Source organism: Aythya fuligula, chromosome 2 (assembly GCF_009819795.1).
Source record: "Aythya fuligula isolate bAytFul2 chromosome 2, bAytFul2.pri, whole genome shotgun sequence".
Classification (NCBI taxonomy): Eukaryota; Metazoa; Chordata; class Aves; order Anseriformes; family Anatidae; genus Aythya; species Aythya fuligula.
Genome location: NC_045560.1, coordinates 86,948,095 through 86,975,501, shown reverse-complemented (window position 1 = coordinate 86,975,501; position 27,407 = coordinate 86,948,095). Strand labels below are relative to the sequence as shown.

General features: G+C 39.5%; 1 protein-coding gene across 1 annotated transcript in view; it reads right to left on the bottom strand.

The window, feature by feature from the left end:
- Positions 1-639: 639 nt before the first annotated feature.
- The window catches only part of IKZF1 (IKAROS family zinc finger 1), a 69,386-nt gene continuing 42,618 nt past the window's right edge, over positions 640-27,407 (bottom strand). The window contains exons 4-8 of the mRNA XM_032182038.1: positions 19,660-19,920; positions 13,328-13,495; positions 11,273-11,398; positions 6,028-6,162; positions 640-1,664 (exon numbers count right to left, since the gene is read on the bottom strand). Coding sequence (XP_032037929.1) covers positions 958-1,664; positions 6,028-6,162; positions 11,273-11,398; positions 13,328-13,495; positions 19,660-19,920 — 1,397 coding nt within the window. The 3' untranslated portion in view covers positions 640-957. The remainder of the gene's footprint in view (positions 1,665-6,027; positions 6,163-11,272; positions 11,399-13,327; positions 13,496-19,659; positions 19,921-27,407) is intronic.

The window sequence follows — 27,407 nt, the reverse complement described above, 5'->3', positions numbered from 1 at the left end:
TAAAAAGATGAGAAATGTGCATAAGGAGACTTTTGCCACACATATTTCTAGCTAGTGCTTTTCTCAACTGTACATCATACTTCTCTAACTAACTAAAACTTAAAAGAGAAAGAAAAATTAAATACACTGTAACTTGTTTATGCAGCAAGAGGAGGGGTTTCTTAATGAAAAGTGGGGTTTTATTGGATAGGGAGAGAAAACATTTATTTAAAGAAGAGCCATCGATACTCTTTTCTATACATTAAATGCAATCCGTACTTCACAGAGTATATTACAGGGGTGTGCCTCGTATCTGTCACACACCTGCTCACTTGCCTAGAGACACAAACAAGGCATGCCATGATGTCAATCCCAGAAGCACCCTTGCACGTGGAAATACTCTACATATTACTGCCAAAGTAACCCTGGACCCTCTGGCTGGGTTCCAGTCCCACCCCAGCTGTCTGTGAAGTCATCTGCGATGGGCCCCTACAATCTTTAGTTGAGTTTAAATTCTTCCCAAATGAGTCAAATAATACCAGAAAGTCAAAAAATATGCATCTGGTGGAAGAGCCCTATGCTCAGGGTGTTAAGAGAGCAAGCTAGGCCATTCCTGTCTATCATGTTCTCATCACTGTTGTGCATTCTGCGCATGGTTAACAGTTTTGGCAAGGGAGGTTTGCAAGAAGCATCACTTAAGGGAAGGGCTTTCAGCTATCTGACTACAAAAGCTCCTACTTACATTACTAAAGGTTTTTGGTGATCAAATACTTTCAGTAAAAACTTTAATATTCACTTTAGAAAACTGAGTTGCAATGCATGCTACCAAAAGAAAACTCTTTTCTTGTGGGAGAAGATCTCTGGATTTTGGATTTTCTTGTTCCTTTTGCTGTCCAGTAGACTTGTGCTTTGCTGCTGTTGTTGCTCGTGCAGCTCCAGTAATGCAGCTGTTGAGGCTGGATCCGTGCCGGAGGAGTTTTAACTCATGTGGAAACGGTGCTCCCCTCGAGTTATGTGGGAAGAGAATTCATACCTGTCCTGGCTGTGGTAGCCACACATGTTGCACTCGAAAGGATCGCGGAACCCGTGGCAGCCCATATGGATTGTGTACATCACATGATCCAAGAAAAGGACTCGACAGTGTTCACACTTGTAAACTTTCACTTGCTCCCCATTGCTGCTGATCACTTTGAAAGCATCCTGGGAATTGTCAGTACCTGCCCTCAAGACGTCATATTGCCTGCTTTCTTCTTTTATGGATATGCCATTTCTTGCATGGGGACCTATGTGATTTGTCAGGTAAATTAAACCACTGCGTTCCTCGTTATTGCTCTCGGTATCTGTTGAGTCTTGGCAGCTGTTGCTGGGAGAGGCATCCCGTTCAGAGGAGACAGATTTGGCTTTGGAAAGCAGCAACAAGTTTTCCACTGCGCTGTCCTGAGCTGTGTGGTTGGAGCGAGCCTGATTGTCCCCGAGAGGTTTGTGGAGCTGATACATGGGGCTGATGACGGGCACCACTTCAGAGCCACCTGGCGGTGTCTGGACGAGGGGGCGCAAGGACTCTGCCCCCAGGTAGCTGATGGCATTGTTAATGGCCTGGTCTATGACGTGCGTCTGCATTATCTCATTCTCCTTCTCATAGTTGGTGGTGGCATCATATGGAAGATCAGACAGGCATTTCTCACCTGCGGTGGAAAACAGTCAGGAGTTAGACCATTCATTCCTACATAATTAAGGAGATGATTACCATGGACTAATCAAACAACAGAAAAGAACTGATCAAATCCACATGTGAAATTCACCTGTGGTATTCACAGATCTCTAATATAGCTGGTCAGAAAACTGGTAGCTTGGTGCTCTTTTAACCTGAAAAATAATCTGAGCTCTTTGGAAAACCAAAATGGAAGAAAACAGATTTTTTAAAATAATTCTGTGGGGACCTGTGGAAGCTACAGATTGAGTGCTTCATCCTTGCCTTATCCTGTCTAACTGAACTCCCTCATCTGACTGCTGCAGTGAACTGGGGCATACCTTTGTGGCTAGTGTACCAGCACAGTTACAGGGAGCCTGGGCTTTATACTTCAGAGAATGAAACACATTACCAATTTTTCCCTAAAACATTACACTTTTTTAATTGTAATTACAATGTTTTAGTTTTAAACTTTCGGTTTCTTACAACTAACCCATATCACTAACGTGGTCATATGTAATTTCTGAAAGAAACCAACAAAAACTTAACTTTCCATATTGCAACCTTCCTCCCACGCATTGTTTTTTAAACAAGCCATACATTAGACACTTTCTGAGAAGGTTCACATGCTCTTAGAAATTTTGTGTCAAAAACATTATAACCTACAAGAGCAGGGAAGAACCATATATTTTTCCTATCAGGTAGAAAGGCATGCACAGAGCAAGATTCTTACTGCTTCTAACCTTGACTCTGATTTGCAATGCCAAAGCTAAGGGGTACTCTTTATTTCTTAAAATCAGATTGCACTAATATATCTCTGGCTGGATCCCCGCATATTGAATGTTGAACGTCACTATAATTTCTCAAAATATGGTCTGAATTTTTGGGTAGACCTGTGTGGTGCTGGGAGTTGGACTTGGTGATCCTGGTGGGTCCCTTCCAACTTGGGATATTCTATGATATACTATGATTCTATGATTGAAAATTTCCGGACAGAAAGGATTAAGAAAAACATAGAAGGTAAAAGTTAATAAGTGGGAGAAACTATTTAAAGGCACAGACACTGATTTTATGAACCTGAACAGTATTCTCAAATGGTGTTTGTAAACCATCAACGTTATTAGGCCCCTAACAAATCTGCACAGATAAAAAAGGATGAAAAATCCCAATATATTCCTAGGGACTACCAGTACCACATCATGTACCATCTGGATAGCTTTCCTAGCTCTGCAGGAAATCTTTGGAAATGCAATGAGAGCCACAAACATCTCTATGAAGTCTGTAGTGCTGTCACCATTTCCTAGTCAACCTGACATTTAATTGCAGACCTTAGAAGATTCCCCTGTCCTTTTCCTTGAAGACCCCAATATATAAATGACACGATAAAATGTATCTTCATTTGCCTAATAAATGCTAATAGGAGCATGGAAAAATTACCAGAAGTTCCCCAAATTAATTCCTCAATGATTTCCCACCCAGTTTCTACTCAAATTGAACATTCAAAGCCAGTGAAGAGCAAAACCACAGACTAGAAAACTTCTGGCATGACCTATTGCAATGACAGGCCTCAAGTATAGAAAGTCCTACTGTCTGCCTTTCCCATGAGGTGCAGTTCCATACCAGTTTGTCCATGCTCTGCAAGCAGAGAAAGAAACACTCCTGGCACTGCATAAGTTTCAATAAGGGATGCAGAGTATGGGCACTTTCTAACTGTACTGCACAAGCTTCTGCTTCCTCGTTTCCCCACTACTGTGGTGCATATATGTTTTTTTCAGATTTACTCATTCTAGTGGTATAGTTTTCAGGCAGAGTTTGAGGCTCAAGATTCAAAATAGGAGTTGTGAAAGACTCTTGATTGATATACAGAAAAACTCTCCTAATAAGAACATATACCCTTGACTCACAGGGGAAAAAATGAGGTCAAGATCATTTGTATTCAATGGACACTGTATATCACTGAAAATTTGGACTGGTTTTCATTATACACAAAATTTTGGGCATCTGGAAACCATAATTTTAATAGCCATTTCTTGGGTAGTATTTGCTTTATGTAGCATAACTAGCTGGTACTTGGACTGAAAGGATCAAATACTCAAAAGAAAAATTTGCTTCCACACAGAACTGTCTGAAAATACACAAACTTGAGGTAGGCAGGTATCATTTCTACATCTGGGCAAAGCCGATAATACTTGCATTCATTAAAAATAATAGCTCATTTCTGTGGTTATTAGAGCATAAGTAAATTAAACTACTAATGGTTTGATGCACTTCAAGCTTTGCACTGTTCAGAGTTCTGCAGCAAGTACTTAAACAGTAACACAAATGCACTCAGTGCATGTGGACATTTTATTTTATTTTTTTACCACTCAGTTTTCTTTGCCGCCTATTGTTTTAATGTGATAAACATGTGTCAATCTCACCTGTCGTTCCCACTCTCTAGTTTGGAAGGCCCAGTTCTGTTTTCAGGTCTGGGAACTATTCCAGTTTGGAATACATAGAGGGCATCGTGAACACTTTTGCTGTCAAAGAATTTTACAGATAACTGGCTTAATTTGGTGAACAATCTCACTTTGGATAGATAATGGATTTAGCTGTGAGAACAACAAGGGAAGCGGCAGACAATCATTCTCTTATGCAAAGGATGCCATTTGCTCCTTCTCCTGTAATTCGGCATGGGGATTGGGATGACACAGTAATCTACAGGAACAATAAATATGTTTTATTACACAAAGGTCTCCTGACCAGCCCTGACCTCGTGTTAATCAGGAATTTACCTATTACATGAGGCAGCAGGTAAGAATGGGAAAGGAAAGGATTTGAGGGCATTTCCCAGCCAGAAAAGTTTATACTTTTGAAGGTTATCAATTTTCCATAAATATCTCCTGTCAGTACACTGTCTTCCTACATTGCACCCTGAATAACTAACTGACAGAAAACTCTGCTCTCTTAATACTCATAGTTAAACTGGCTGCCTTTACCATTTCTCAGGGTGAAGAGAAAAAAAGAGAATGAAAAAGCTTGTCCACACCCACAGTTAAATTGCATGTAAGATGCTTGCTAATACCTTTTAGATTTTAACCCTTATGGTCTTCCTGGAGCTTTCATAGAATTAATATATTTGCCTAATACAGTCAGTTACCGGGGAGTCTAAAGGAATCTGGTTTGCCTCACATGGTGGCTATATTTTTTAGTAACTAACTCTACTACAAATTTTGTCCTTCATTTTCTGAGCGTAAGCATTTTTTATCCTTGACGACCTCCTGCAATTTTTGCTTTGGGACTTGAACACAATCTTGGACTTTGACTGCAAACTTTTTGTTCCAGCTGTAGCTGAGATTCTCCTTCCCTTGTCTCAAAAATACTAATTTTCTGTTCATTCTTGTGTCCTCACTGAAGAATGTTTATTTGCAATTTCTGTCACATAAACTGGTCTAGTTTTGCCTTGACTTTTGACTGAAGACCTTTATAATGTGTGTTTTTATAAAGACTTCAATTTTCTCTGTCTCTTATAGAATAATTATAAATGAATGTACAGAGAATTATAAAAGAATCTGAGTAGATATGAGTATATGCTATCATCAAATTTCACGTTATTACTCATTTAAGACTAATTCAATATAGCTGATAAAATATTGTCTGTGTCTGACTGCTACAGAACTGATCTAACCATCATTTAGCAGAAGGCTTAACAAGCAGAATAAAATAGGTGTAGCCTCTGTTTTTTCATTGTTAAGACAAAAAATATGTCTACTAGGTGCAAACAGCCATGATTTTTTTGCACTATACTTAGAATTTACCCAACGTTATTTTCATTTAGATATTATTCTCAAAACTATGTACATTTATTTCCACAATCATTTTGGGCTGTAGAAATATACAGACTTTGTGAAGGGGTGAAGAGCGTTATCCAGGCTATGCTCAACTATTCATAAATGAATTCACATATACCAGCATGCCCAGATCTGGATCTCATCTAATAAGATAATAAAATAATCCTGAAATTGTGGTCAAATACTTCCCCAACAGAAGACATTCATAAAGCTGTTTTCAGGTTCTTAAGGCAACCTCAGGAACCTGGGTAGATCTTGTAAAGATCTGGCTCATAATCATTAAAAAAAGAAAGACTTAAAATAGATCTCCAGATATGGGAATTTAAACTTGCAGAAATGTATAGTGTATAGCCAGCTTGGCTGGCTTTTTCTTCCCCAACACATTGCTGTATCTGCTTCTATAGAAGTAAATATTGCTAATTTAGTTAAACAATTAAAATCATAAAGCAAAAATAAAAATCCTGTGAGTTTTGTTGGGGTTTTTGTTTTGTTTCATTTTTTAGGAGACAGCAAACGTTTAACTCTTACCAACAAATTTCTGAGGCATAGAGCTCTTACGTTTGGCGACGTTACTTGCTAGTCTATCCAGCACGAGGGATCTTTCTGACCCTATCTTGCACAGGTCTTCAGCCATTTCACTCTGGTTAGTTTCCTCTTTTATGACTGAAATCAAATGACATCAGAAGGGTTAGGCACGCTTGTTCCATGTTAATGGAACCATCGTCTTCAGGTTAAAGTTTCTTAGCTAATGTCTTCCAGCTCTCAACCAGTTCGAACACGGAGCTCACCACTGCAGACACAGGTCAGTTCTGACTGTAACAAAGTCCCTTGCGCTGATTAACCTCTATATACATGTTCATGTTTCCCTTGTTCAGGATACAGAAACGAGACTGCAACTGCAAGGCATCTGTCTGTATGTAGCACAATCACTCTGCCCTTGATATACAGCCACTCTGCACTGCTCTGTGAGGCTCTGACGTTATACTGGACGTGAAGCAGCTCGTCTTTTCGCCCTCCCGCTGTCACCCCCACCTCTCACAGTCGAACAGCCTACGTGATTACCACTTCTTTAGCAGGAACAATGGACAAACTTCTCAGCTCCAGTAGTGGAAAATGTAGTTGCAAGTTACATCACCACGCCCCCTATCTTTTCCCCTACTTTTTTTTTTTTTTTTTTTTTTTTTTTTTTTTTTTCCCACTAGTAAATATTGCCATATTTCCTCAATGCAATTTTCGACTTTAAATCACAATTTCAGCTAAATTGCTAAAGTCACATCTGTAGTGGAGCGCTGATTTCTGATACTCAAACCTGTTTTATAACTTTCTGCAGCTGCTAAGACACTGTAGAATTAGAAAGGAACTTGGCTGTGAGGCTCTAGAGCAGGGAGACTGTTTCACTACATTTCACTTCAGTATTTTCCTGCAGAAACTTTTTTGTCCTGCAGCACTTTTTTGTCCTGCAGCACTTTTTTTTCACAGCACTTTTTTTTTTTTTTTTTTTTTCAGAGAAAGGTGGGAAAGCAGTTAATTTTATTTTTACGTGCTACTAGGATATTTATATTGTTCCTGAACTTGTGAGTTACTATAAAAGGGAGAAGCAAAACGTGGTTTTTAGACTTAGATTCCACACACTATTTCAACTAGGTGAGGCACTTTGCTACATTTTGCCTTCTGTGCTTGCTGAGAATTTATTATGGATTTATTCCATTTAGCTGTGAGAAAGGTTCCCAGAACCATTAGTCTGGTACTTGTCTGTTTCCTAGTAGTTGGGAAAATGCAGGTCCTGTGCAATATTATTTCGATGATATAGAACTGCCATAAAAGCAAAAACTGCAGAAGTTTCATTGCTCCTGAAAGATTTAAACATCAGGCCCTGGTGGATAACTGGAAAGAGCAGGAGAAGTGCCCCAGACAGCAATGGCTCACATTACCAAGCAGAAGAGCACACGGCTGGCTCTTGATTCACTGCTGCCATGACAGGGAGTCAGATGTAATGATGCCCCAGCTCATGAAGATGCAAAAGCCTGTGACTGACACAAGATGTGAATTAACAGCATTTGGTCATGAGGGTGCAGGATAGTAAAGGACATTGAAGCTATCTCATCAACACTGAATAACCATGTGCTAGCATCTTGCACTGGCTAAGGCTTCCAGTTACTACTTAGGAAGAGACTTACCAAGAATGTTTAAAGCAGATAGTTTAGCAGTGAAACAGGAGATTGGATTTCTAGTTATAAAAGTGAAAGGATTGAGAAATATCTGTTTAGGACGTTACAATGGTTCATTTCTCATAGTTCAAAAGAGGGTAAATTATATCTTCAACTTCATTCAAACTTTCAATATTACAACTTTTAAAATTGTTAATATATATAAACTTGGACAAGTTAAATCAAATACTAATTTGCAGCCTTTGCAACTGACCCTTCTGACATTTGCAACCAACCTGTTAACTTTCTGTAATTCTTTGTTTATGAACTGAAAAAAGAAAAAAAAAAAACAACACAAAAAACAAAAATTGTGTTTCCAAGTCAAAATCCACAGATGATTCAAGAGCTGTAATTGACCCTTTTTAAGCTTCATAAACTATTTTTTCTCTGTTATATATGGTTTTCCAGCTGTATCCCAGGCTGCATCAAAAGAAGTATGGCCAGCAGGTCGAGGGACATGATTCTCCCCCTCTACTCCACTCTCCTAAGACCCCACCTGGAGCACTGCTTTCAGCTCTGGGGGTCCCATCTCAAGAAGGACATGGACCTGTCGGAGTGCATACAGAGGAGGGCCGCAAAGATGATCAGAGGGCTGGAGCACCTCTCCTATGGAGACAGGCTGAGGAACTTGGGGTTGTTAAGCCTGGAGATGAAAAGGCGCAGAGGGGAAACCTTAGGTATTGGAAGCACTCTCTAAAGGAGGCCTACAGGAAGGCTGGGGAAGGAGTCTTTGTCAGGGAGTGGATGGACAGGACAAGGGAAAATGTCTTTAAACTAAAAGAGGGGAGATTTAGATTGAATATTCAGAAGAAATTCTTTACTCAGAGGTTAGTGGGGCACTGGCACAGATTGCCCAGAGAAGCTGTGGATGCCCCATCTCCAGAAGTGCTCAAGGCCAGGCTGGATGGGGCTTTGGGCAACCTGGTCTGGTGGGAGGTGTCCCTGCCCATGGCAGGGGGGTTGGAACTAGATGTTTTTTAACCCAAACAATTCTGTGATTCCATGATTTTACATAGGCCTGATAGGACTTCAGCACACTTCCACTCAAGTAAAATGCAAAACTCCAATGAATACCTCCAAGAGAAGAGCTTCACATGGACACTGATCTCTAAAGATTTTTTCCATTAATTTCAACAGGTTCCTAATTTCATGCTGAATCTCCTTCTCTTAAAGAAAGCAATCAAAAAATAAAATATGAATACAATCTCTTGTTTCCCTTCTTACTCTTATCTGCTGGATCTTTCCCTTCTATAAGTACTTTCCCAACTACATTTGTTAGATTTACAAGCTGATGGAAACCTTTTACCAGTTTAGTTCCTTTCAACCAATTTATTTTTTTAATTTATTCTGCATGAGGTATTTTAAAAATACTGTAAAAAGTCAACCTGCTGTAGCAGAATGTCAAATCAGATGCCCTAGAAAATATTTGTACCAACTTTTCTGAGTCTGGAAAAAGAAAGGCCTTCATAGCTCTGTATCACACCCTGACATATCGTAAGAATAGTGGCAGTATAATTACTTCATTTTCTAGATATAAGAAGAAATATAAGAAAAAATCCAGAAGGACGCTCACTCATTCTGAACTGTTTCATTGCACATTTTCATCTTTGAGTTTATATGGGAAATAATGTAAACATTGCAAAATGGTATGTTGGTATGTATACCCAGAACTACCCTGTTTGCAGTGAAAAAAAAAAAGATTGTTACAATGCAATATACTGGAAAAAAATAAAAGTGGGCAAGATTTATTTTTAGAAAAATAAAGGATTGATTTATTAACTGCGTAGTAATATTTAAAATTTTATTTTTAAGAGTGAAATCTTGGGCAGAATACAAGGGCTAAACCCAGAAGTTAATCCTGTATTTTTTTTTCCTAAATTGCAAAATCACTCCTATTATATCCAATGTGGATTTATGTGATGTTTTCAGTATATGCTAGGAAGGTAATTCTTCCAAAGCATTCATCAATATCCCAGGTTTTCACCCCTATCAGATACTAGACATTCAATCCTAAATTACTGTAAACTCTTTTCTGTCATGATTTGCTATAAACAAAGTTCTATCTCTAAAACTATAATATTTCTAATTATAGTTTCTGATTACTGACATTAATTTCATATGGACATTTCTGCTTACTAAGTAAGTCTTTAGAAGTAGTTCAGCTACTAATTCATGCTGATTTTCATGTGTTGCATGCAGGCATTTCAAATCCAGTGCCAGACACTTGAAAAGTTGAATTCCAAGACAGAATATTTGCTTCTAAATCCGATCACCTTTTTGAGGAATAAGTATTGCTGCCTACTGTATGTATATTACAAAGAAACATAGAATATCCTGAGTTGGAAGGGACCCATAAGGATCATATTACTTTGAGCTTTTCTTTATTTATACTTTCTCCATCCCCTCAATAAAATTAGAAGAGGCACTGCTCTCACACACTGTCTGCCAGACAGTTGCCAGTCACATTATGCCAGTTACCATTATGTGCATATACTTTACATTATTTGATGGCATGTAAAAACATATTCAGGTTCTGTCCAGATGTAATATGAGGCACCATTGAAAATGGGCCAGAGAGAACCTTCCACTTTGTCATTTGACAAACTGAATAATATATACTGACAGGATCAAAAGGTGTGCAAGAAACTTACTCAATGAGCTATAACCTGAAGCTCAGATGCTAGATCTTAGAATTAGCTAAAATTATGTGTGGGTACTTTCTGCAAACAATCCCATACAGATCCTAATGATCTTTGTTAAAAAAAAAAAAAAAAAAAAAAAAAATATAAGCCCCAACATATGCTTGCTTGCTGTATTTCTGGGCATAGTTTTAGATTCTATATTCTTCAAGAGATGGCCTTTACATTCCACATAAGACCAGTTTCTCAAAGAAGAGCAACAGTTCCTATTAAAACTGGTGGGACATGGGAAGGCGTTGATGTAGGCTGTCAACACATTCTTACCCTTTCTGGACTTAGTAAGATTGGCTAAGTTAAATCCCTCTGGCTAGTTGTCCTCTTGTTTGGAAGACTGAAATGAAAGACAGATAGCTCATTCTTGCCATATGCATTGGTCCCAGTCATCAAGAGAGCCCATTAAGATCCTGGGAATGGCAGGAGATAAGAAATGCTGCAGGAGGTCCTCCAGTCCTACCTAAACCATTGATATTAACTAACTCATTATTAAGAACACACCCACAGATGTACTGTGATATAGGTCTCCAAGCAAAAGGAAGAAGTGTTGAGATGATGTAGTTACATTTTGGTCTTGAGATAGTGAATTGGAATGTTCTAGGTCTTGCAAATGTCTTAATATGTATCTGACTTTCACTTTGGCTTTTTTTTTTTTTTTGAGCTAAACAAAATAAGACAAAAGCCAAATATTTATCAAATATAGAATAAATTCGAATGCAATATTATAAATATGGTAGTGCTTGGGTGTATGTGTAACATTCTGCCTCTCCGACAAAGAAAAGATGCCACAAATGGTACTACTGTTCCTTTTAAACTCCTTTTTCTGAGTATGCGACAGTACACTGCTAACCCTCAAATGGATGCTTTTATTACCTGAATAAAGGTTGCTTGAGATACTCATGGTTTGAAGGTAGTTATGACAGCGTTCTTTATGTTCTTCCAAAGAGCTGCGCTGCTTATAGCTGCGACCACAGTATCCACACTTATGGGGTTTGCCAACTGGAGAAAATAAAATTAATTGAAAAGTTCAGATGAGGTATTCAACAGCATGTTAATACTGGTAAGAACAAAAACAAACAAAAAAAAAACACCCCAAAAGAAACCCACGAGGTGAATTGAAGAAAGATTTTGTCAATTTTTAGAAAATAATGGAAAACTAATTGTATATCTTTGCATCAACAAGCCAATTCTGTGGGTGCTGCAAACTTATTTCAGATGATTCACATCAGATAAGGACTGTAACACTAAATCTTCCAAAATGACATCTATGCAAGCTAGAAACTGAGACACCTTCAAAGATCTGAGTAAAGTTATCCTAAAGCCTAGCTCCCACGAAGACTGTGAACAAGGAAGACCTGTTCATAGGTCTGTTTTTGTACCTGCCCATGACTGTATATTAATTCTGCTGTAACAAGAATCAGCTCAACTCTTTTAGGACAATGATTGGTAGATTGTTAGATTTCACGTGTTTCCTTGCTCTCTGCTTCTGGAAATTCAAGAGAAAGGACATGACAAAAAGTGTTGTTTTACACCAATGCAGATCTAGGAAGTTCCAGGAATTTCACAATGATAGTTGGGTTTCATGGACTTCTGGACCTGAATTTCCTGTCTTAGTGTGAAAAGACTGTCACCTCATAAGTGATTTAACAATTTTAGGTGGTTATACAGCTGAACTTTTGAATTTTATTTACAAATTCTCAGGTGAATATCAGACTCAGGCATCTAACTCATTTTATAATGTCTTGGTGTCAATTTTCTAATTAAAAGGAACCAATCCAAATCTATATTTTATGCATTTTCTTTTAGCTATGGAATCCTAAGCATTTGCTGAAAGTGTTGAGGTGTAGTTTCACGTATGTATGAAAAATCATGGTTTAAATTCCACAGCCACTAAAATCAGTAAGGGGGAGAGAGGAAAAATAGAATTTTAAACATGAATTTATTTTGGATACGTGGGACCAACCCTAGGGTTCTTATCATTTAATGTGTGTTAGAAGAATTTCCTTAGTTCTGTACAACACAAAAATGTCCCTTTGAGAGCCTCCTTCTACTAGTCAAAGCAACTGTCCCAAAGTCACCTTTCACAAGTAAAGTTACCAGTGTCAGTTCCAGCAATTTGTCTCGGAGGTGTCGTATTCAATCTGTATTTCCAGCTTAGCTTGTGAAACTTGGTGAGACTACACTCTGCTTTTTAAGGTACTTTATAAAGTTGCTAAATTGTTTTTTCTTCACAGAAGGAATGTGACTAGGGCTTTTGTAAATCAATGAGATCAATGGCATTGGAAAAATGCAACTATTCAAAAATATTCATTCATATCTCTATATTACTATTGAGGGAAAATGCAGAAAACCTCTAGCAGAATCCTCATTTTTGGAATATTCTTATCTTTCTCTCTCCCTCCCTCTCACTTGTCCCCACTATTCTCTTTCAATGTACTTGTAATAACCAGATGCAACAAATTACTGCTGCTAAATGCTGTAGGTGGTATTCACGCCTTACACTGAGAATGACTACCAGACTGAAGGTTTTTGAGACTTCATGACTTAAAACCTACTGTGCTTAGACTCTGTGTTATCTCTGTATGCAGATAAATGACATCTAAGCCTTAAAGCATTCAACAGCTTTCATTCATGTTGGTAGTTCCATGAAATGAATTACTCACACAAGGCTTGTAAGATGAAACCCTAATACAGAAACTTCTAATTGGCCAAGAAGTATGGGAAAAAGATCAGCTCAGCTGAAGGATCATGAGTGCAAGCAGAGATTAGTCATTTCTTTGCTGCTAAAACACTGTAGCCAGTTCACAGCTTGGTTAACACTGCCATGAGACTACTCGCCTTCCCAGGGTGAGAAGACCTCTCAGGCTTGGTGGCCATCAAAGCCCCCACCTCTTCGGTGCCCCTGAGTGGTCCCGCACCTTCACTTACCTGAGTGAGTCCTCAGGTGGCCTGTGAGGGCATCCCTGCGTCGGCAGGCATAGTTACACAAGTGACATTTGAAGGGCTTTTCACCTGAGTGCAACTTTATGTGGCGCAGAAGGTTGCCTTTCTGGGTAAAAGAGGCCCCACACTGATTGCACTGGAAAGGGCGTTCTCCTAAGGGGAGAAGGAGAAAATATGTGAGAACAAAAAATCTTACGCAGTAACAAGAGAAAGATTTCAGCGAAAAAAGTTGTTTTCTCACTGCTGCTCTGTGACTTCCACCGGCTGCAGGTTTGATATAACATGAGGCTTTCAGACTAAACCTGCCAGTTTCTTAATGCTTCACTGGCTGGGTCAATTTGATCTGAAAATCTAATTTTTTTTTTCTAAATCAGAATGGCACATCACAATGCAAATTCAAACTCATTTAAATAAAGTGACTGCAACATTTTGTGTTGAAGAGCCACTCTTCCTGATCAGCAGTTTTGGAATAAACCAATATCCAATTTTGCATGTTGTGGCATTTGGTGGGGTTTTTAATGTGGCTTTTTTCAAAGGGTCTTTAAAATATGCCACTGAAGCAGCAAAATAAAAAGGAAACTCATTAAAAATGCATTTCAGGATCACAAGTTCATTTCAGCGTTACATTCTTATATTTAAATGAAAGGCACTTCATTATAACAGTTATAATAACTTCTTTTCATTTACATTTTCCCTGTATTTTCCCTTTCAATTTCTTCTCCATTACCTGTCTGTCCCTAAGCAGCCAAATCAGGAAAGAGACAGAGAAAGAGAGAGAAAGAGAGAGTAAAATCACATAAGTTAAGACAGTGCAAAGAGAGCCCTGTACTTCCATACAGGAGTCCCAACTCTTCTCTCAGCAAGGTATTAGCAGAGGAGTTGTATAAATGGGTTCTCCTGGTTCATGCTTTGGAAAGACACAGGGCAAAACCTGAAGTGACACAGCCTTGCTTATTCTAAATGGGTACCTGCTATCAAGCAAGCAAATCAGGCAGCCTTTGCAAAAATTAGTATGGCTGTTGTTTACTCGTTAATGCTGTTTACAAATGGTCATTTATTCACTTAGCTATTTATTTTTTAATTTAAGTTGCATGAGGCCAAAGTCAGCAGAAAATAAAATCTCTTATGTTTCCAGTTGTACCAGATAGGAATAGAGGAAAATCTATATGAGAGCACTTCATAAACATGAACTGCTCCTGCATACCCACTTATAAGACGTAGCCCTTGACTAAGTCAAACCAGCCTTTGAAACTCATTTGCTGAATTCTGTTTTTCTTAGGCACCGATGTAATCTGCTTTAGTAATTGTAATGCATTCACAATATTAGAAGCAGCTCAGAGATGACCTGCTCTTAGCTTTGATTTTCTTTATATAGCAATAAAACTGAATATATAGTTCCAGCGCTGATGTTAAAACATGTAAAAAATAAATACAAGTTAAATAATTTATTTCTTCTCTGTCACTTAATCATCATTTACTACTTTGGACATCTAGGAGCAACTTGTATGTCCACACATGTGCATTTATGTGCAGCATGATCATTTTTTACTTTTGGGTAACACTGTAGAAAAGCTTCAAAGCAATTAGATAGCAGCACAGTCCCAACACAAAAATCTGCAAGCTCTGCAATCAAGACTAGAAACTGTAGCATTTAGTTAACAGTGAAATAAACCTACATTATGGCAAGATATTTTCACTGGTCAAATAACTCCAAGCAGGTCAGCCTACTCCCTGACCAGCCAAATGAACCCACTTTTTCTGACCGTCTAGTAACTGTATTCATCTCATCTACATCTGCAGCTGGTACAACTGGGGGCCTACAGAAATGCAAGCATTAAGCTTGCAGGATTTTGCAATATACTTAATAAGCCATGCACAGCAGTTCTTAGGGGAAAAAGAAAATGGGTACGAGTGTACTGGCTCTACCTCCTCGTCTCCGTGACAGTACTCAGTGTGGCAAGTATTTTTCAGAAATGGACTGAAACAGTAATGAAGCCAGTTTGCAATGAGGAACACAGATTCAGAAGGAATGGCTAATTTTTACTAGACAGTTTTTCCTAGCATTCATCTCTGTTATTTTTACTTAGAGGGGAAAATGAAGATTGTAAAAGTACTCTGGGAGATATGTGTAAAGTAAGAACGAAATGTAGCTCCAGCCTACAACTCTCATAATTACAGGGTGAAACCTTGCATTGGTGGAAAGGACAGATGGATGGAGCATTTCCAGCGTGGCTGATGCATAGCAAGTATTTCTACAAAACCTACAATGGGATGACACGCAAGGGATCCCAGGCTTGCACGGCTGTACACGTCAAACTACATCAGCATTAAAGAACCTGGTACAACATGTAGGTTTGCCAGCCCTTGGTTGTTCGTGCTACAGTTACTGGAGTGGGGATCTCCTGCATTTTGTGTGGTTTCTGTCATCCCATACACCCAGCACAGCTCCCAGCCATGTTAGGAGGGAGCTGGTCCCTGACAGAAGGTCGCTGGCTGTGGCAGCATCCCCTGGCAATGGGGAAGAGAGAGAATGAAAGGTAAAAACGCATAATGCATCTTCTGCCTGCTTTGTGTGTTATTTTCTTGTCCCTACTGAACAGCACTTGTCTGCCTTGTGTGGATTTCACTTCACAACATGCAGCTATGGAGGAACAGGGGCCCCAGAACAAAACTGGAGTGGGGCCCTGAATTGAATCAACCAACACCATGGTGCACTGCAAGTCTTAGTGGGACCCAGGCCCTGGATTACTTATTCTGGGAAGAATATTTATCATCTTAATTGAAATATTTCTCAGTTATTAAGCAATGTAATGACAAAGTAACCTAACACTCAGCTGCTCATAGCTCTTCTCCTTCACATGCTCAGAAACACTGTTTCTTCAGCAAGCACTCACTTTCTAAACAAATTTGAGACATTCAGATCCAATCGAGATGTAACTGAACTAACTTAGACTTAAGCTAAAGGAGTGTGTGCATAAAGAGGGAATACATACAGATATATGCACACACATATATGTACATATCTGCACACATGCACACCCATATGTGCACACTAAGAAAGGGAAGCCTGATGTGATTCCCTGAGCTCTTGTTTTCAGGGGGCAGGAGGAGGTTTCTCTCTCCCTTTTCATAAACCCCGAGCAAGAAAGCAGTGGCAGGCTGGAGAAAATAAACTCACTAAAAACCTCAGGGAAAGGGAGTGACTGGAGTTGGACACCTGTGAGCTGGATTCACTCCACAGCTGGAAGCAACAGGTGAAGTCCTGGGAAGCAGTCAGGGTTTTACAGCTGCTTGCAGGCAGAAGGGGCTAGACATATCAGGTGCTCCTCTGCATATCTGCACTTGGCAGGTGTATTCATTAAAAGTAATTATGGCTTTTATCAGGTCAGGCAGTCATTTTATTTTGGCAGTTCAGTGTGCTAGAGTTTTGTTCACCTATCAAATATTTATTTAAGGAAACCTCACTGCATATGCAGGTTTTACATGAATTAGCAGCAAAGTAATTCATTTGCGAGGCTTATTCCCTCATCAGGCATGTATTGAAACGGGCGTCAGCATAGTCAGTTAAATGTCTGTAATTGTATACCCCATTTCTACTTTAATTTTCACAGCACAACTGAGAGGAAAAGCAGTCACTGCTATCTCCCCGTGACATCCCTTTTGACTACCAGCTCTGAGCCCCTGGTACCTCCAGTCCCTGAAAGTGCACAGCTCCCCTACAAGGTCTGCTTGCAATTGGGCTTGGGGGCGAGACAGGAGAGAAAGCGAAGGCTTTATTTCCATGGAAAGATACAGGGATTTGACTTGATAGCCTTCAGTTTTATTACTGATAACAGGAGGAGGTTCTGTTGAGCCACATACAGCTCATGAGGCTTTAGCTGTGTTCCCTGACTAAATAGAGGACTCTGTTGTCATGGGATGGGCACCACAAGGGGCCAAGAAATCATGTAGGCCCTGCACCTACAGGCTGACAGGGCTTGCGAAGCAGTGCCTGGGGGTGTTTGGAACCGACTGCTCTGCCTGGCACAGTTCTGTGGAAGCTGAAGTCTTCCCTAGGATGCAAGGATGGAGCCTTTGGAGAGGCTGGCAGAGGGGGAGTCGTGGCAGAGTTCCCCCCGCCAAGGCACGGCTGGTGTGGCATGGCTGCCCGGATGCTAACTGGCGTGCTGGAAATGAACGCTACTCTGCCCACAGCCCCACAAAAGCCAGGCGTGTCCCCACGGAAGCCATTCAGCCTTGGTGTAAACACCGTTTCTGATCTTTGGGAACCCAAAATAGCTCCTTCTCAGCTGCAGCAGGCGATGTGTTAGCCACGGCTGTGGCTGCTCTGCTGCCACCACCCTGCGATTTTCAGAGGTGCTCACCATGGCCATAACCCACCGTGAAGGACTGGGCCATGCAAACAATTCATCTCTACAAGATGAATTATGGACAAATTCACATGGTTAAGCCACTTTCTTCTCTCTCTCTCTCTCTCTCTTTTTTTTTTTTTTTTTTTTTTTTAAATACTGGAACAGGCACAGCTGTAGTTTGGTTGCTTTGTTCTCACTCCCATTTCCACGTGCACGTGTCTGCACATAAACATGTCTACTATTTCTCTGTTTCTCTTTCTCATTTTGTCATCTTTTTATCAAGTTATTAATTGACTTAGTATTTTAACTGCACTGAATCGAACAGTAGCTCCTTCTGTTCCTCCTCAACTTACAGTTAATAAAGCAGCAGCCTCCTTAATCAAGCACAAAGCCTGCCTCTGAATGCATTTTAAGTTACAGCATTTTATTTCAAGTGCTACTAAACTTCCTTAAACCCATGGGCCTCTTGTAAAGGCCTCAGGTCCAAGTCGTTTTCCATACACAATTTATCAGCTTTTGAAGGATCCTGCTAAAATTCAATGCTATGATAGCATTCTGTTATATCTAGGAAGTGCATTGCAGCCTCCCTTCTAGGAACAAATTGTGGCTTTTCCAATAAAGATATGTATCTGCTCTTCCCTGGCTGAAGGATTCATCACACTGAACTGCAGAGTACTGTGAAGCAGGCAAACACAGCACTGCTACCTGTGAATTGCTTCTGAACATGGCTAATCCATGTTAACCCAGGGACGGCACACTTTGACATCTTGAGCAGTCATAGGTAAAATTGCAGACATCATCACTGGGGGGCTTCAGGGTTCCTCAAGAATCCTCTCCACCAACCTCTGAAGGCTCTTTGCTAATCTCATTCCTTAGCAATTCTGGCGAAATCATTTAAGCATGTTTAGGGGAGATATGGAGGAAGAAAATAGCTGTTTGCTCAACTATTTCAGTGGAATCTAAGCATGCAAAACTGCTGAATAAATAATTATTTGTTTTCAAAGTAACTTGAGCAGCACAAAAGTACAGTTCAGCTCTTCTCCTTTGTCTACAGAAGACCTTACAGTTTAAATTGGAAGCCTTGTTTTTATATAGCTTATATCAGGTAAGCTGAGACTCACCCTGGTCTTTTCGTCTTCATTTGTTTCAGCCTCTTCATTTTTTGCACTCTTTGAGACTATTTAGAATTGGAAAATTTAAGCAAGATTCACAGCACTTTGATAATGGAAAGCTATCACTGCAGAGCACAACCTCTTTACATGTCTATTTTAGTGTCCCAATGGAGACCTTTTAGTCCAGATCTGACCAGTGACAATACTTGCTTTTACTTCATGAAAAGTTTGACAGAAAATTAACTCCTTTTTCCCTAAGACTGCCAGTGTAGTTCACTTAAAACTTTATTCTACTTATTCATTTTGCCAATCACTTTCATAATCACCTATCCGTAATGAACTTTGTTGCATTATTGGAAACATCAGAACTGTGTCAATTTCAGAGTTGTTCACAATATTTGTCAGCAATTCTTAGAAATTAAACAAGAATTATTTCATTAAAAAAAAAAAAATCTTGATTTTTTTTCATGTAGCTTCAAACCAAAGAAACTGTCCTTAAGACATCAATTTTGGTATCAGCATACTGTACAACTGTAAAATTGAATAAATGAAATTATGCCCATTTTCTGTTCTGCTGACAAATCTTGGTTAGTGGTTTTGTTTGTTTGTTTGTTTGTTTGTTTTGTTGTTATTGTTTTCCAATTCTAACCCAATAGATGGACTTCCATCAAGAAGAAATCTCGGTCTCTGTGCTGTCCAGAATACAATAACAAAATAACCAATTTCCAAATGCCCACCGATGCTGCATTATCTTACAAGAGGAAACATGTGCATGATACTCAAAGAAAAAGTCTTAGTTCCTAATATGTGGCCAATTCTTGACAACTAAAGGAAAAACTATGCCAGGCCTTACCAGTGTGGCTTCGTTTGTGAACCATGAGCACATTGGGACCGATGCAAATTATCCCACAGATATCACATTTTAGCTTTCCGTTAGGAAGTCGAATGCCTCCAACTCCTGACATAGCCTTGCTGCCTGGGCCATTGTGTGAGCCATTCATTTTCTCTCCCGAGGTATCAAGCATTCGTAAATCCTCCGCACATTCTTCCCCATTCATTTCACAGGCACGCCCATTCTCTTCATCACTCTGAGTCTCTATTTTAATATTACCGGCTGAAAAAAACAATAGAGGATGCCACTCAGTTTTGTTACAGAACAAATATAGTGGCCAAGAAACAGTCACATCAAAGGAGATAACTTCTACACAGAATGTACAATATACCTGAATAACAACAGCTACAAACATGACTACATTTCTATGTGCCATGCGATGAATTTGCAACACATGGAGCAATGAACAATGAGTATCATCAGTAAGACAAATACAAGACATCCGGGGAGCTGGGAACCCAAATAACATTACAAGTCTGTTCCTAGGTCACTTTGAGATTTCTGCATTTGTAATATTCATTTTGACAATTCAGGCTAATTGGAATTAAATTTATAACGAATCCACATCTCATGGAATTGTCCCAAACAATTGTGAAAATATGTAACATATCAAAGACAATGGATGAAAATGAATTGAAAATGCAACATAATCCATTTGGCAGGAAGGTCCTGAGGGCTGTGCTAAATTCAAATACTTGGTTTGTATGTTTTTATAGGGTAAGCAAGGACAATGTTCACACTGAGGAAAGAGTACAAATACTGATAAAGAAATTAGAGTGCAAAAACTATGAAAGGACTTTAATGGCAAGGATTGGCATTACAGGAAATTATAGGAGTAATAATTGTGTTTTAGGATAGCAAGATTAGTGTCACAAAGTAAAAGGAGAGAATCAGCTACAGCCATCAGTTGCTCTGAAAAACCAGCCAAATCAACAAAGATGGGTGGGAGAACTGTTTTGACTTTATTGGACAACTCCTTTGTATTAGAATTCCATAAATGACAATTGGTTACAACTAGAAGAAAAAGGCAAGTGTAAATTTGGCATAGCCTGACTACATGTGATAGCACATAGGTTGGTAAACTTTATCTGATATAAACATAGTCAAGACTCAAACCTAAATCTTACAGAAAAGGGCCAAGATTTAGATCAGTTAATGGTGTTATTTGTTCCTCTTCTTGCTGCAGGACTGTGTTATCTCTTGTGTAAAATAAACCATCTTTACAGTTAATTCCTTGTTTTTTGATCTGATGATTTCAGTGGAAAAACAGTTCTTCGTTAAGCTCCAAAAGAGCAGTTCATTGCCCCAAATCTTACTTTCCTTTTAGTGAAAAAAAAAACATCCTTCACTGAACCTCCAAAAAGGAAAGCATTTGCTGTAGTGGCTAGCTGAGTACATAAGGGGTCTATTTCACCCCATAAAGAACCAGGTCTTTGTCTTTTGTACAGCAGTAGTTACATGGTAGCTTTATTCATAAGTGTTGCTGTAGCAATGACATAACTAAGATATGGGCACTAATTACATCAAAGGTTGAAAGATCTTGAGATTTATTGGAAAATGTAATGTTTGCCAAACTGTCCTCTGTTACACCCTGCAGCCGCCCAGGTCTTCCAGTTGGATTGCATGGAAGTGACTGACAATAGTACCTGAATCAAAGTCTTACCAGGAAACATGCTGGGAATAAAAGTGTGCACATTTCTGAGCACTGCTTGACTGGACACCTTTTATAATGTCTGCCATTGTAGGCATTTGAATTTATTTTTTATTTTTTATTTTTTTTTTCAAATACTGCATTTTGAGTAGAAATCATATGCCAGATAGAATGTGCATATCCTAAATAGAAGGATGTCCTTTAAAACTTATGTTCTAAAAAGGGCAATAATTTAGAGGTACATAATAAAATAAAAAATCATTGACAAAACAATGTTGTACAATGACAGCATAAGTGGCTAATCAGAAGCGGTCTGTAGTATTCCACCAAATTAATAGAATACTACCCCATAATGATGTTTTCACTGTAGTGAGCAGAAGCAATAGAACTATTCACCTTAAGGATATGACAGATTTTCCATAAATCATACACCAATTCTTTTAAGATTCATAATTAGTATGCAAACATGTACATAATAATTTGTGTGTAAATATAATTACAGATGCCTTGCCTGCCAGGAATTTGGAGAAGGTGACTTTTGAAGTAGGCTTTATGTTAAGTTAAAACAGAACATATATGAACAAATCAAAAAAATCATACTCCTTAAGCCCTTTGATAGCATATGCAGACAAATGTACATTACTGAGAAGTGAAATGACACACAAAATATCATAAAAGTAGGAACTTGATGGAAATGCTCTCTGTAGTAAGCTGAATTTGCAGTATACTTACGGGAAAAAGATTTGGGAATTATTGCATGAAAGTCCCTAAAGCCTTCTGCCCCATATGCAGCTGCAACAAAGAAGGCAAACAGGATGCTGGTTTGTGGTACTGCTAGCAGTAAATGTAAAAGAAGATGGCATTATTGCTATACGAGAAATACCTAGGAGAAAGACAGAGCTATCAGCACAGAAGTAACACAGGTAGTTCAGGACAAAGCAGGAGCAGCATTAGGGCAGCAAGCAGGGGAATTCTGACCTGCCTACAACAACTCTGGTTTGTAAAAATGCCACATTTTCCAAAGTATCCAACAAGTTTTATCATGTTTTCTAAAAGCATAACTTTTCCTGGGCATTCCCCTTGCTCACAGGTTAACTTCTGCTTACGTTAAGAGGAATTTTGGCTGAAGTGTCTGGAAAGGGTCAACACAGGAGCAGAGCAACTAACCCAGTCTTCTCCTGGTCCCCAAAGGAACCACAGGCCCCTACAATGTGAGCTTCCTCTCAGGATTTTTTTTTTTCCCATCACACCCTCTTTGTATGCCAGAGATCTCTTTCTTATACGTGCTTCTTTCTAGTTACCACAGTTGTAAAAAGTTAAATTGTATTGTTTTTGTTTTTGTTTGCCTGATGTTCTTATGTAATGGAAGAAGAGGGAGTTGGATTATATATGTATTATTAGGTAGTGGTATATTTGTTTGTTTGTATTTCTGAGGCTTTTCCTCTCATTGTATCTACAGAAAAGTAGCTGCACATATACACTATACAGTGCATATTATGAGTGCCAAGTGCAAATTAACATGCCCCAGAGCACACTGATACAGGTCATTACTTGACAGTGACAGAGAGATATTGATCCAATAAAACCTTGCTGAAGCTCTCTTGCAGCAGTGCCCCAGGAGCAGCACAGCTACACTGTGCAGCACAGTAATCTGTGTAGACTAGACCTGGCATGCAGGATGTCCCTACAGTTGCACTTGTTTTGGCAGCACATTTTACAAACTTGTTTCTTCAAAGGAGAATTATTGACAAAAGCTCCACCAATGCAGGAGATGGAATGGGAGAGAGAAAGCACTCCAGCAGAAACACTCAGGATTTTTGTCAAGCCTGACTGAGAAATGGGAAAACAGGCTGCACAGCTTTGTCTGGAGACTTAGACTGAGAACAAACCAAACCAAACCAAACCAAAACAAAAATTATTTCTTTTGTGAGAGAGGTTCTGTCTCTCCCTTGTTATCATGGGCAGAATCATTTCCGGGGCACTGATAATGTGACAAATAACTGGGAATCAGATATTTTCAGATGCACGTTCAGCATTTGTACAGGTTTCTCAAACAGTTACTCAATATAGTCTTTGCAGAAATCATTTCTGGCACATTCATGACTATCTACACATACATGCAGACATTAATTAGCTCTACAATAAATCATGGTAATATAATTTCTCATTGGCTCTGCTAACACCATTAAGGTATTACTTATCAATTAATCTACATTAATTTTGTTGGAGATTACCTTAGAAGGCTCTGTGTTTTATTCTCTTGGTATACACTTGGTGCAATTCAGGAGAGTTTAATATGAACACTGTTTTTGTGCAACGAACGTAGAGTATCACTGCAGTGTCACTGAACTGACAGGTCTGCCCTCACCTGCCTTTTTACCCATCCATATTGTGGAAAAGTAACCCAAAAGCTGGGCATTGGGTGGGTCTCTTGCACTCTCTGGTGTCTCTTGGGAGCTTCATGTGGGACTTTCTGAAGAACATTTGAACTTTATGTTACAAAGAATGTCCTGCATTGTGTGATTAAAGGTGGTTTATGCAGAAGTCCTTGGAAATGGAACTAAAAAAAAAAAAGACATATCAAGGGGAAGAGGAGTGACAATATGATTAATCTCCCTTTCCAGTTCCAGGCACCTTTTTCTGGGGAAGGGCAGTTTAATGGGCTCTGCAGAGGACTCAGGCTGAGACACTCGGGTGGGCATGGAAGAGGGCAAGGAGCCTGAGTCGCGCTTCCCTGGAAAGAGCTGAGCAATGTCAAGAGGGAAGGGGGGCATTTTGCAATGTGTGAAAGAGTCTGGTATCAAGGAGAAAGGAGAAACCAAATTGACTTCCCAAGAAACAGGAAGGTTTGGAGGGCAGCTTTTAAAGGACAGAGTAGCAGGCAACTATAGTTATACTATACTGTAATAAGGCATGTGAAGGACTAAAGATTTGTTTCCAGCTGACTGACATTTTACCTTCTCTTGTAGTTACAAGACTCCCTCCCAGATGTAAAAGACTTGCAAAGTTTTGTGAGACGAGTTTTAAGCACCTGGGCCAAAATCCCCCTTTAAAGGGGTCATTTACATCCCAGTTTATATTCTTCTCAGCTGGGATTTTTAAAGAAAAAAAAATCATAATACCTGGCTATCAAAGGAATTCAGGGAGTAACAAAAAAATAAAAATAAAATAGATCATACTGAAGTTTCTGGGGCATCTGAAAAATAAAGGTACTGAACTCCCTTTTATTTTAATGGGATTTAAGTATCTTTAGTACTTTTATCCCAGCTAAGTACTTAACTGCATCCTGTGGCATATAAATGCCTTGAAGAAGTCGTCCTTTAGCCTTTCTTTAAAAATAACCATGATAATCTAATTTTTGGTTATGACATTAGTCCATACAACGTCCTTCACATACTTTGCAGCCAATAGCAGAGAAAATGCCTCTTCAAGTTGTTTCAAATAATTTAGGTGCATGTAATTTTTTGTTTGGATGGCTCATTTTTTATTCCAAGACAAGTCAGAAGTATTTTGTTGATGTTAGTTGATGCTTCACGGTAGCTTTAAAGTCCAGCAAGAGTTTTGCATGAAGGCACCACAGCTATTCAAGCAGTAGAAAGGTGAAGCTGCAACAATATTCGGTTAATTTGAACAGTGGATTAGCAATGTTATGGTGAGAAGGAGAAAACCTTTTAACACCATCCTTGCTAGCAAATTATAAAAAATGTTGCTAAAAAGGTATAACAAGTTTAAAAAAGCCTATTAAACCGAAATAAACCACCCCAACACACCAATGTGTCAGCAAAGCAACCAGGATCTCTTCCTGTTTACATAAATGCAAAATATAGATATAAAAGAATATTGCAAGCAATTCCACCTGTTATTTCTACTATAAAGCATAACAGCTACTCTGCTTTGTTTCGGAGCACCAAACGCTAGTATGTAGCTATGACCTGAAATCCAAACCTTCCCCTTTTCTTTTCACATCATGGTCATTTTCTGTGGCATCAGTTCCGTTCTCACAACCAAAAGGCTCTGCAGGTGGAGGATGCCATTCTCAGAAATACAAGACACACAAGCAGGTTGTTTGTCCTCAGAATATTTAAGGATTCCGTTCTTACTAGCTAGGCTTGACAACCAAAAAGACAGATTCTTTAACTTAAATTGTGTTTCCATTAATAGTATCTTTCCCTGATGAGCCTCTGAAGTGACACGAAGAATCATGTAGCTGTATAAAATGACAACGAAAGGCCTGAGCAGAGCAATCACAATGAGCTATGTAATGGTCTCAGCCCTTCTTCAGTGAAATTCAGAAGACACAGCATAGCTGGGACTGATCATAAGTAACTAGATATTCAACTTCAGGAAAAGGGGATATATCCAGGTGCTGTTAGAAATGACTGTTTTGCCCAATCCTTTGTACATAGGGCACTGCACCGCCCAGTTTTATCAGGCATTTGTGGTACCTGCACATGAGAAACCAGCTCAGAAAAGCCTAAAAGGTTAGAGCCTACGATGCGACGTAATTGCTATGTACAAGAAGAAACTAATCAGTAAATAAAACAGGCTGCATGCAGCCCATGTTGCATGTCTCATGTTGCAGGGTGTCCATTAAAAAAGGATCGAGCATTTGTGGTGTCATGAGACATGAGACCACTAAGACAGGGAGGCGAACGCCCAAGGCCGGTGAGGAAGCCCAGCAATACGGTATTGCAGGAACCTTATCGCTTTGCTTGAGAGCGCCGCGTTCTTTACCACAGGCTGCGAGGGGGAGACAGATAAAAATGATGGCTTTTTTAATGAGAAGCTCTCAGCTGGATTTTTAAAGAGAAAGAAAAATAACAGAAAGAAGTGTAACAGCATGAACTGCTGGGGCACACCTGTAGGCATGGCAGACTGGGCACAGCGGATAAGAAGCTTGCCCTGGCGGGGTCAGAGCTGCCCCTCCTTTGACACCAAGTGCCAATCTGCTGCTGGCAGCCTATTTCTCCCCTACTCTAATTTTGGCTTTCAATCAAACATATATTATTCCAGAAAGACAGGCGCCCTCAGATAAGCTATCTCCTTCAGGACAACCAGCGTGAGGCGCTCCACCCACCTCATGCCTGCTGCGGCCATTTTCCTCTCAGGGCTGCATGGTGGGAGGCTCCCAGCCTGCCCGTGCCAGCACCCACGCACATGCCCGTCTGTCTGTGTGGCTTGGCTGCAGCAGCACAGCAAGCAGATCGATCCAGTACTCTGGAGCTGAAAGGAATGCAAGCAAGCAAACAAAATAACCGACAAATATTTCCTCTCTAGGTTCACAAAGAAGCAACTCTTGCTCCGCGGTGCAGACTCACAGTAATCACCAGTTGGTTACCTATGGGAATCCTCTAACGTACCAGCAAAGATGGAGAGATTGAAGGCAGATTCAAGTAGTGATCCTGAAATCTACTCACACACTTGAAGCTAGCTGCTTTTGAAAGTGAACTGGTGTTTCAGCAGGAAACGATCTGTAACCAGTCCAAGGCTCTGATCTAGTCCATATTCATGGTCTTTATCATGCTACTTGCTGGTACATTTTGTACTGGCTTCAAGCTGTTTTTTCAAAGAACTGGTTACAACTACCTAACTACCTGGCTGCTTGGTGTTTGTCTGAATTACCAGTGAAATGAAGTTAAGAGAGAAAGAGCATTATCAAGAAAAGACATGCTAAACCTATTTCTCAAGTTCCACACATAGCGTAACCCATGCTTCCTCTACAGGGACTGCTCCTTGTCTTTTGCTGGCCGCGTGATAGAGAAGCTAAGGGAACTGCTAGAGGCTTGCTGGTAACAGAATTTCTTGACACTTTTCTGTTTTGAGAAGTAAGCTGGGAAGATTTTCAAACTGGAGAGAAAGGTTTGCCGACAAATTACAGCAAGAACAGAGCTTCTCATCCTCAAGAACTTTGTGTCTTCTGCTTCCATCAGACTTTTTTATGTGGGCATTAAAGGATGAGGAAGTAGCAAAAGGGCATTTAGCAAGAAATTTTTAAAAAGCCAAGTAACCTCAAGTAACTATACACAACAGTGAGGTAAAAACACTGCCTTATATGAAA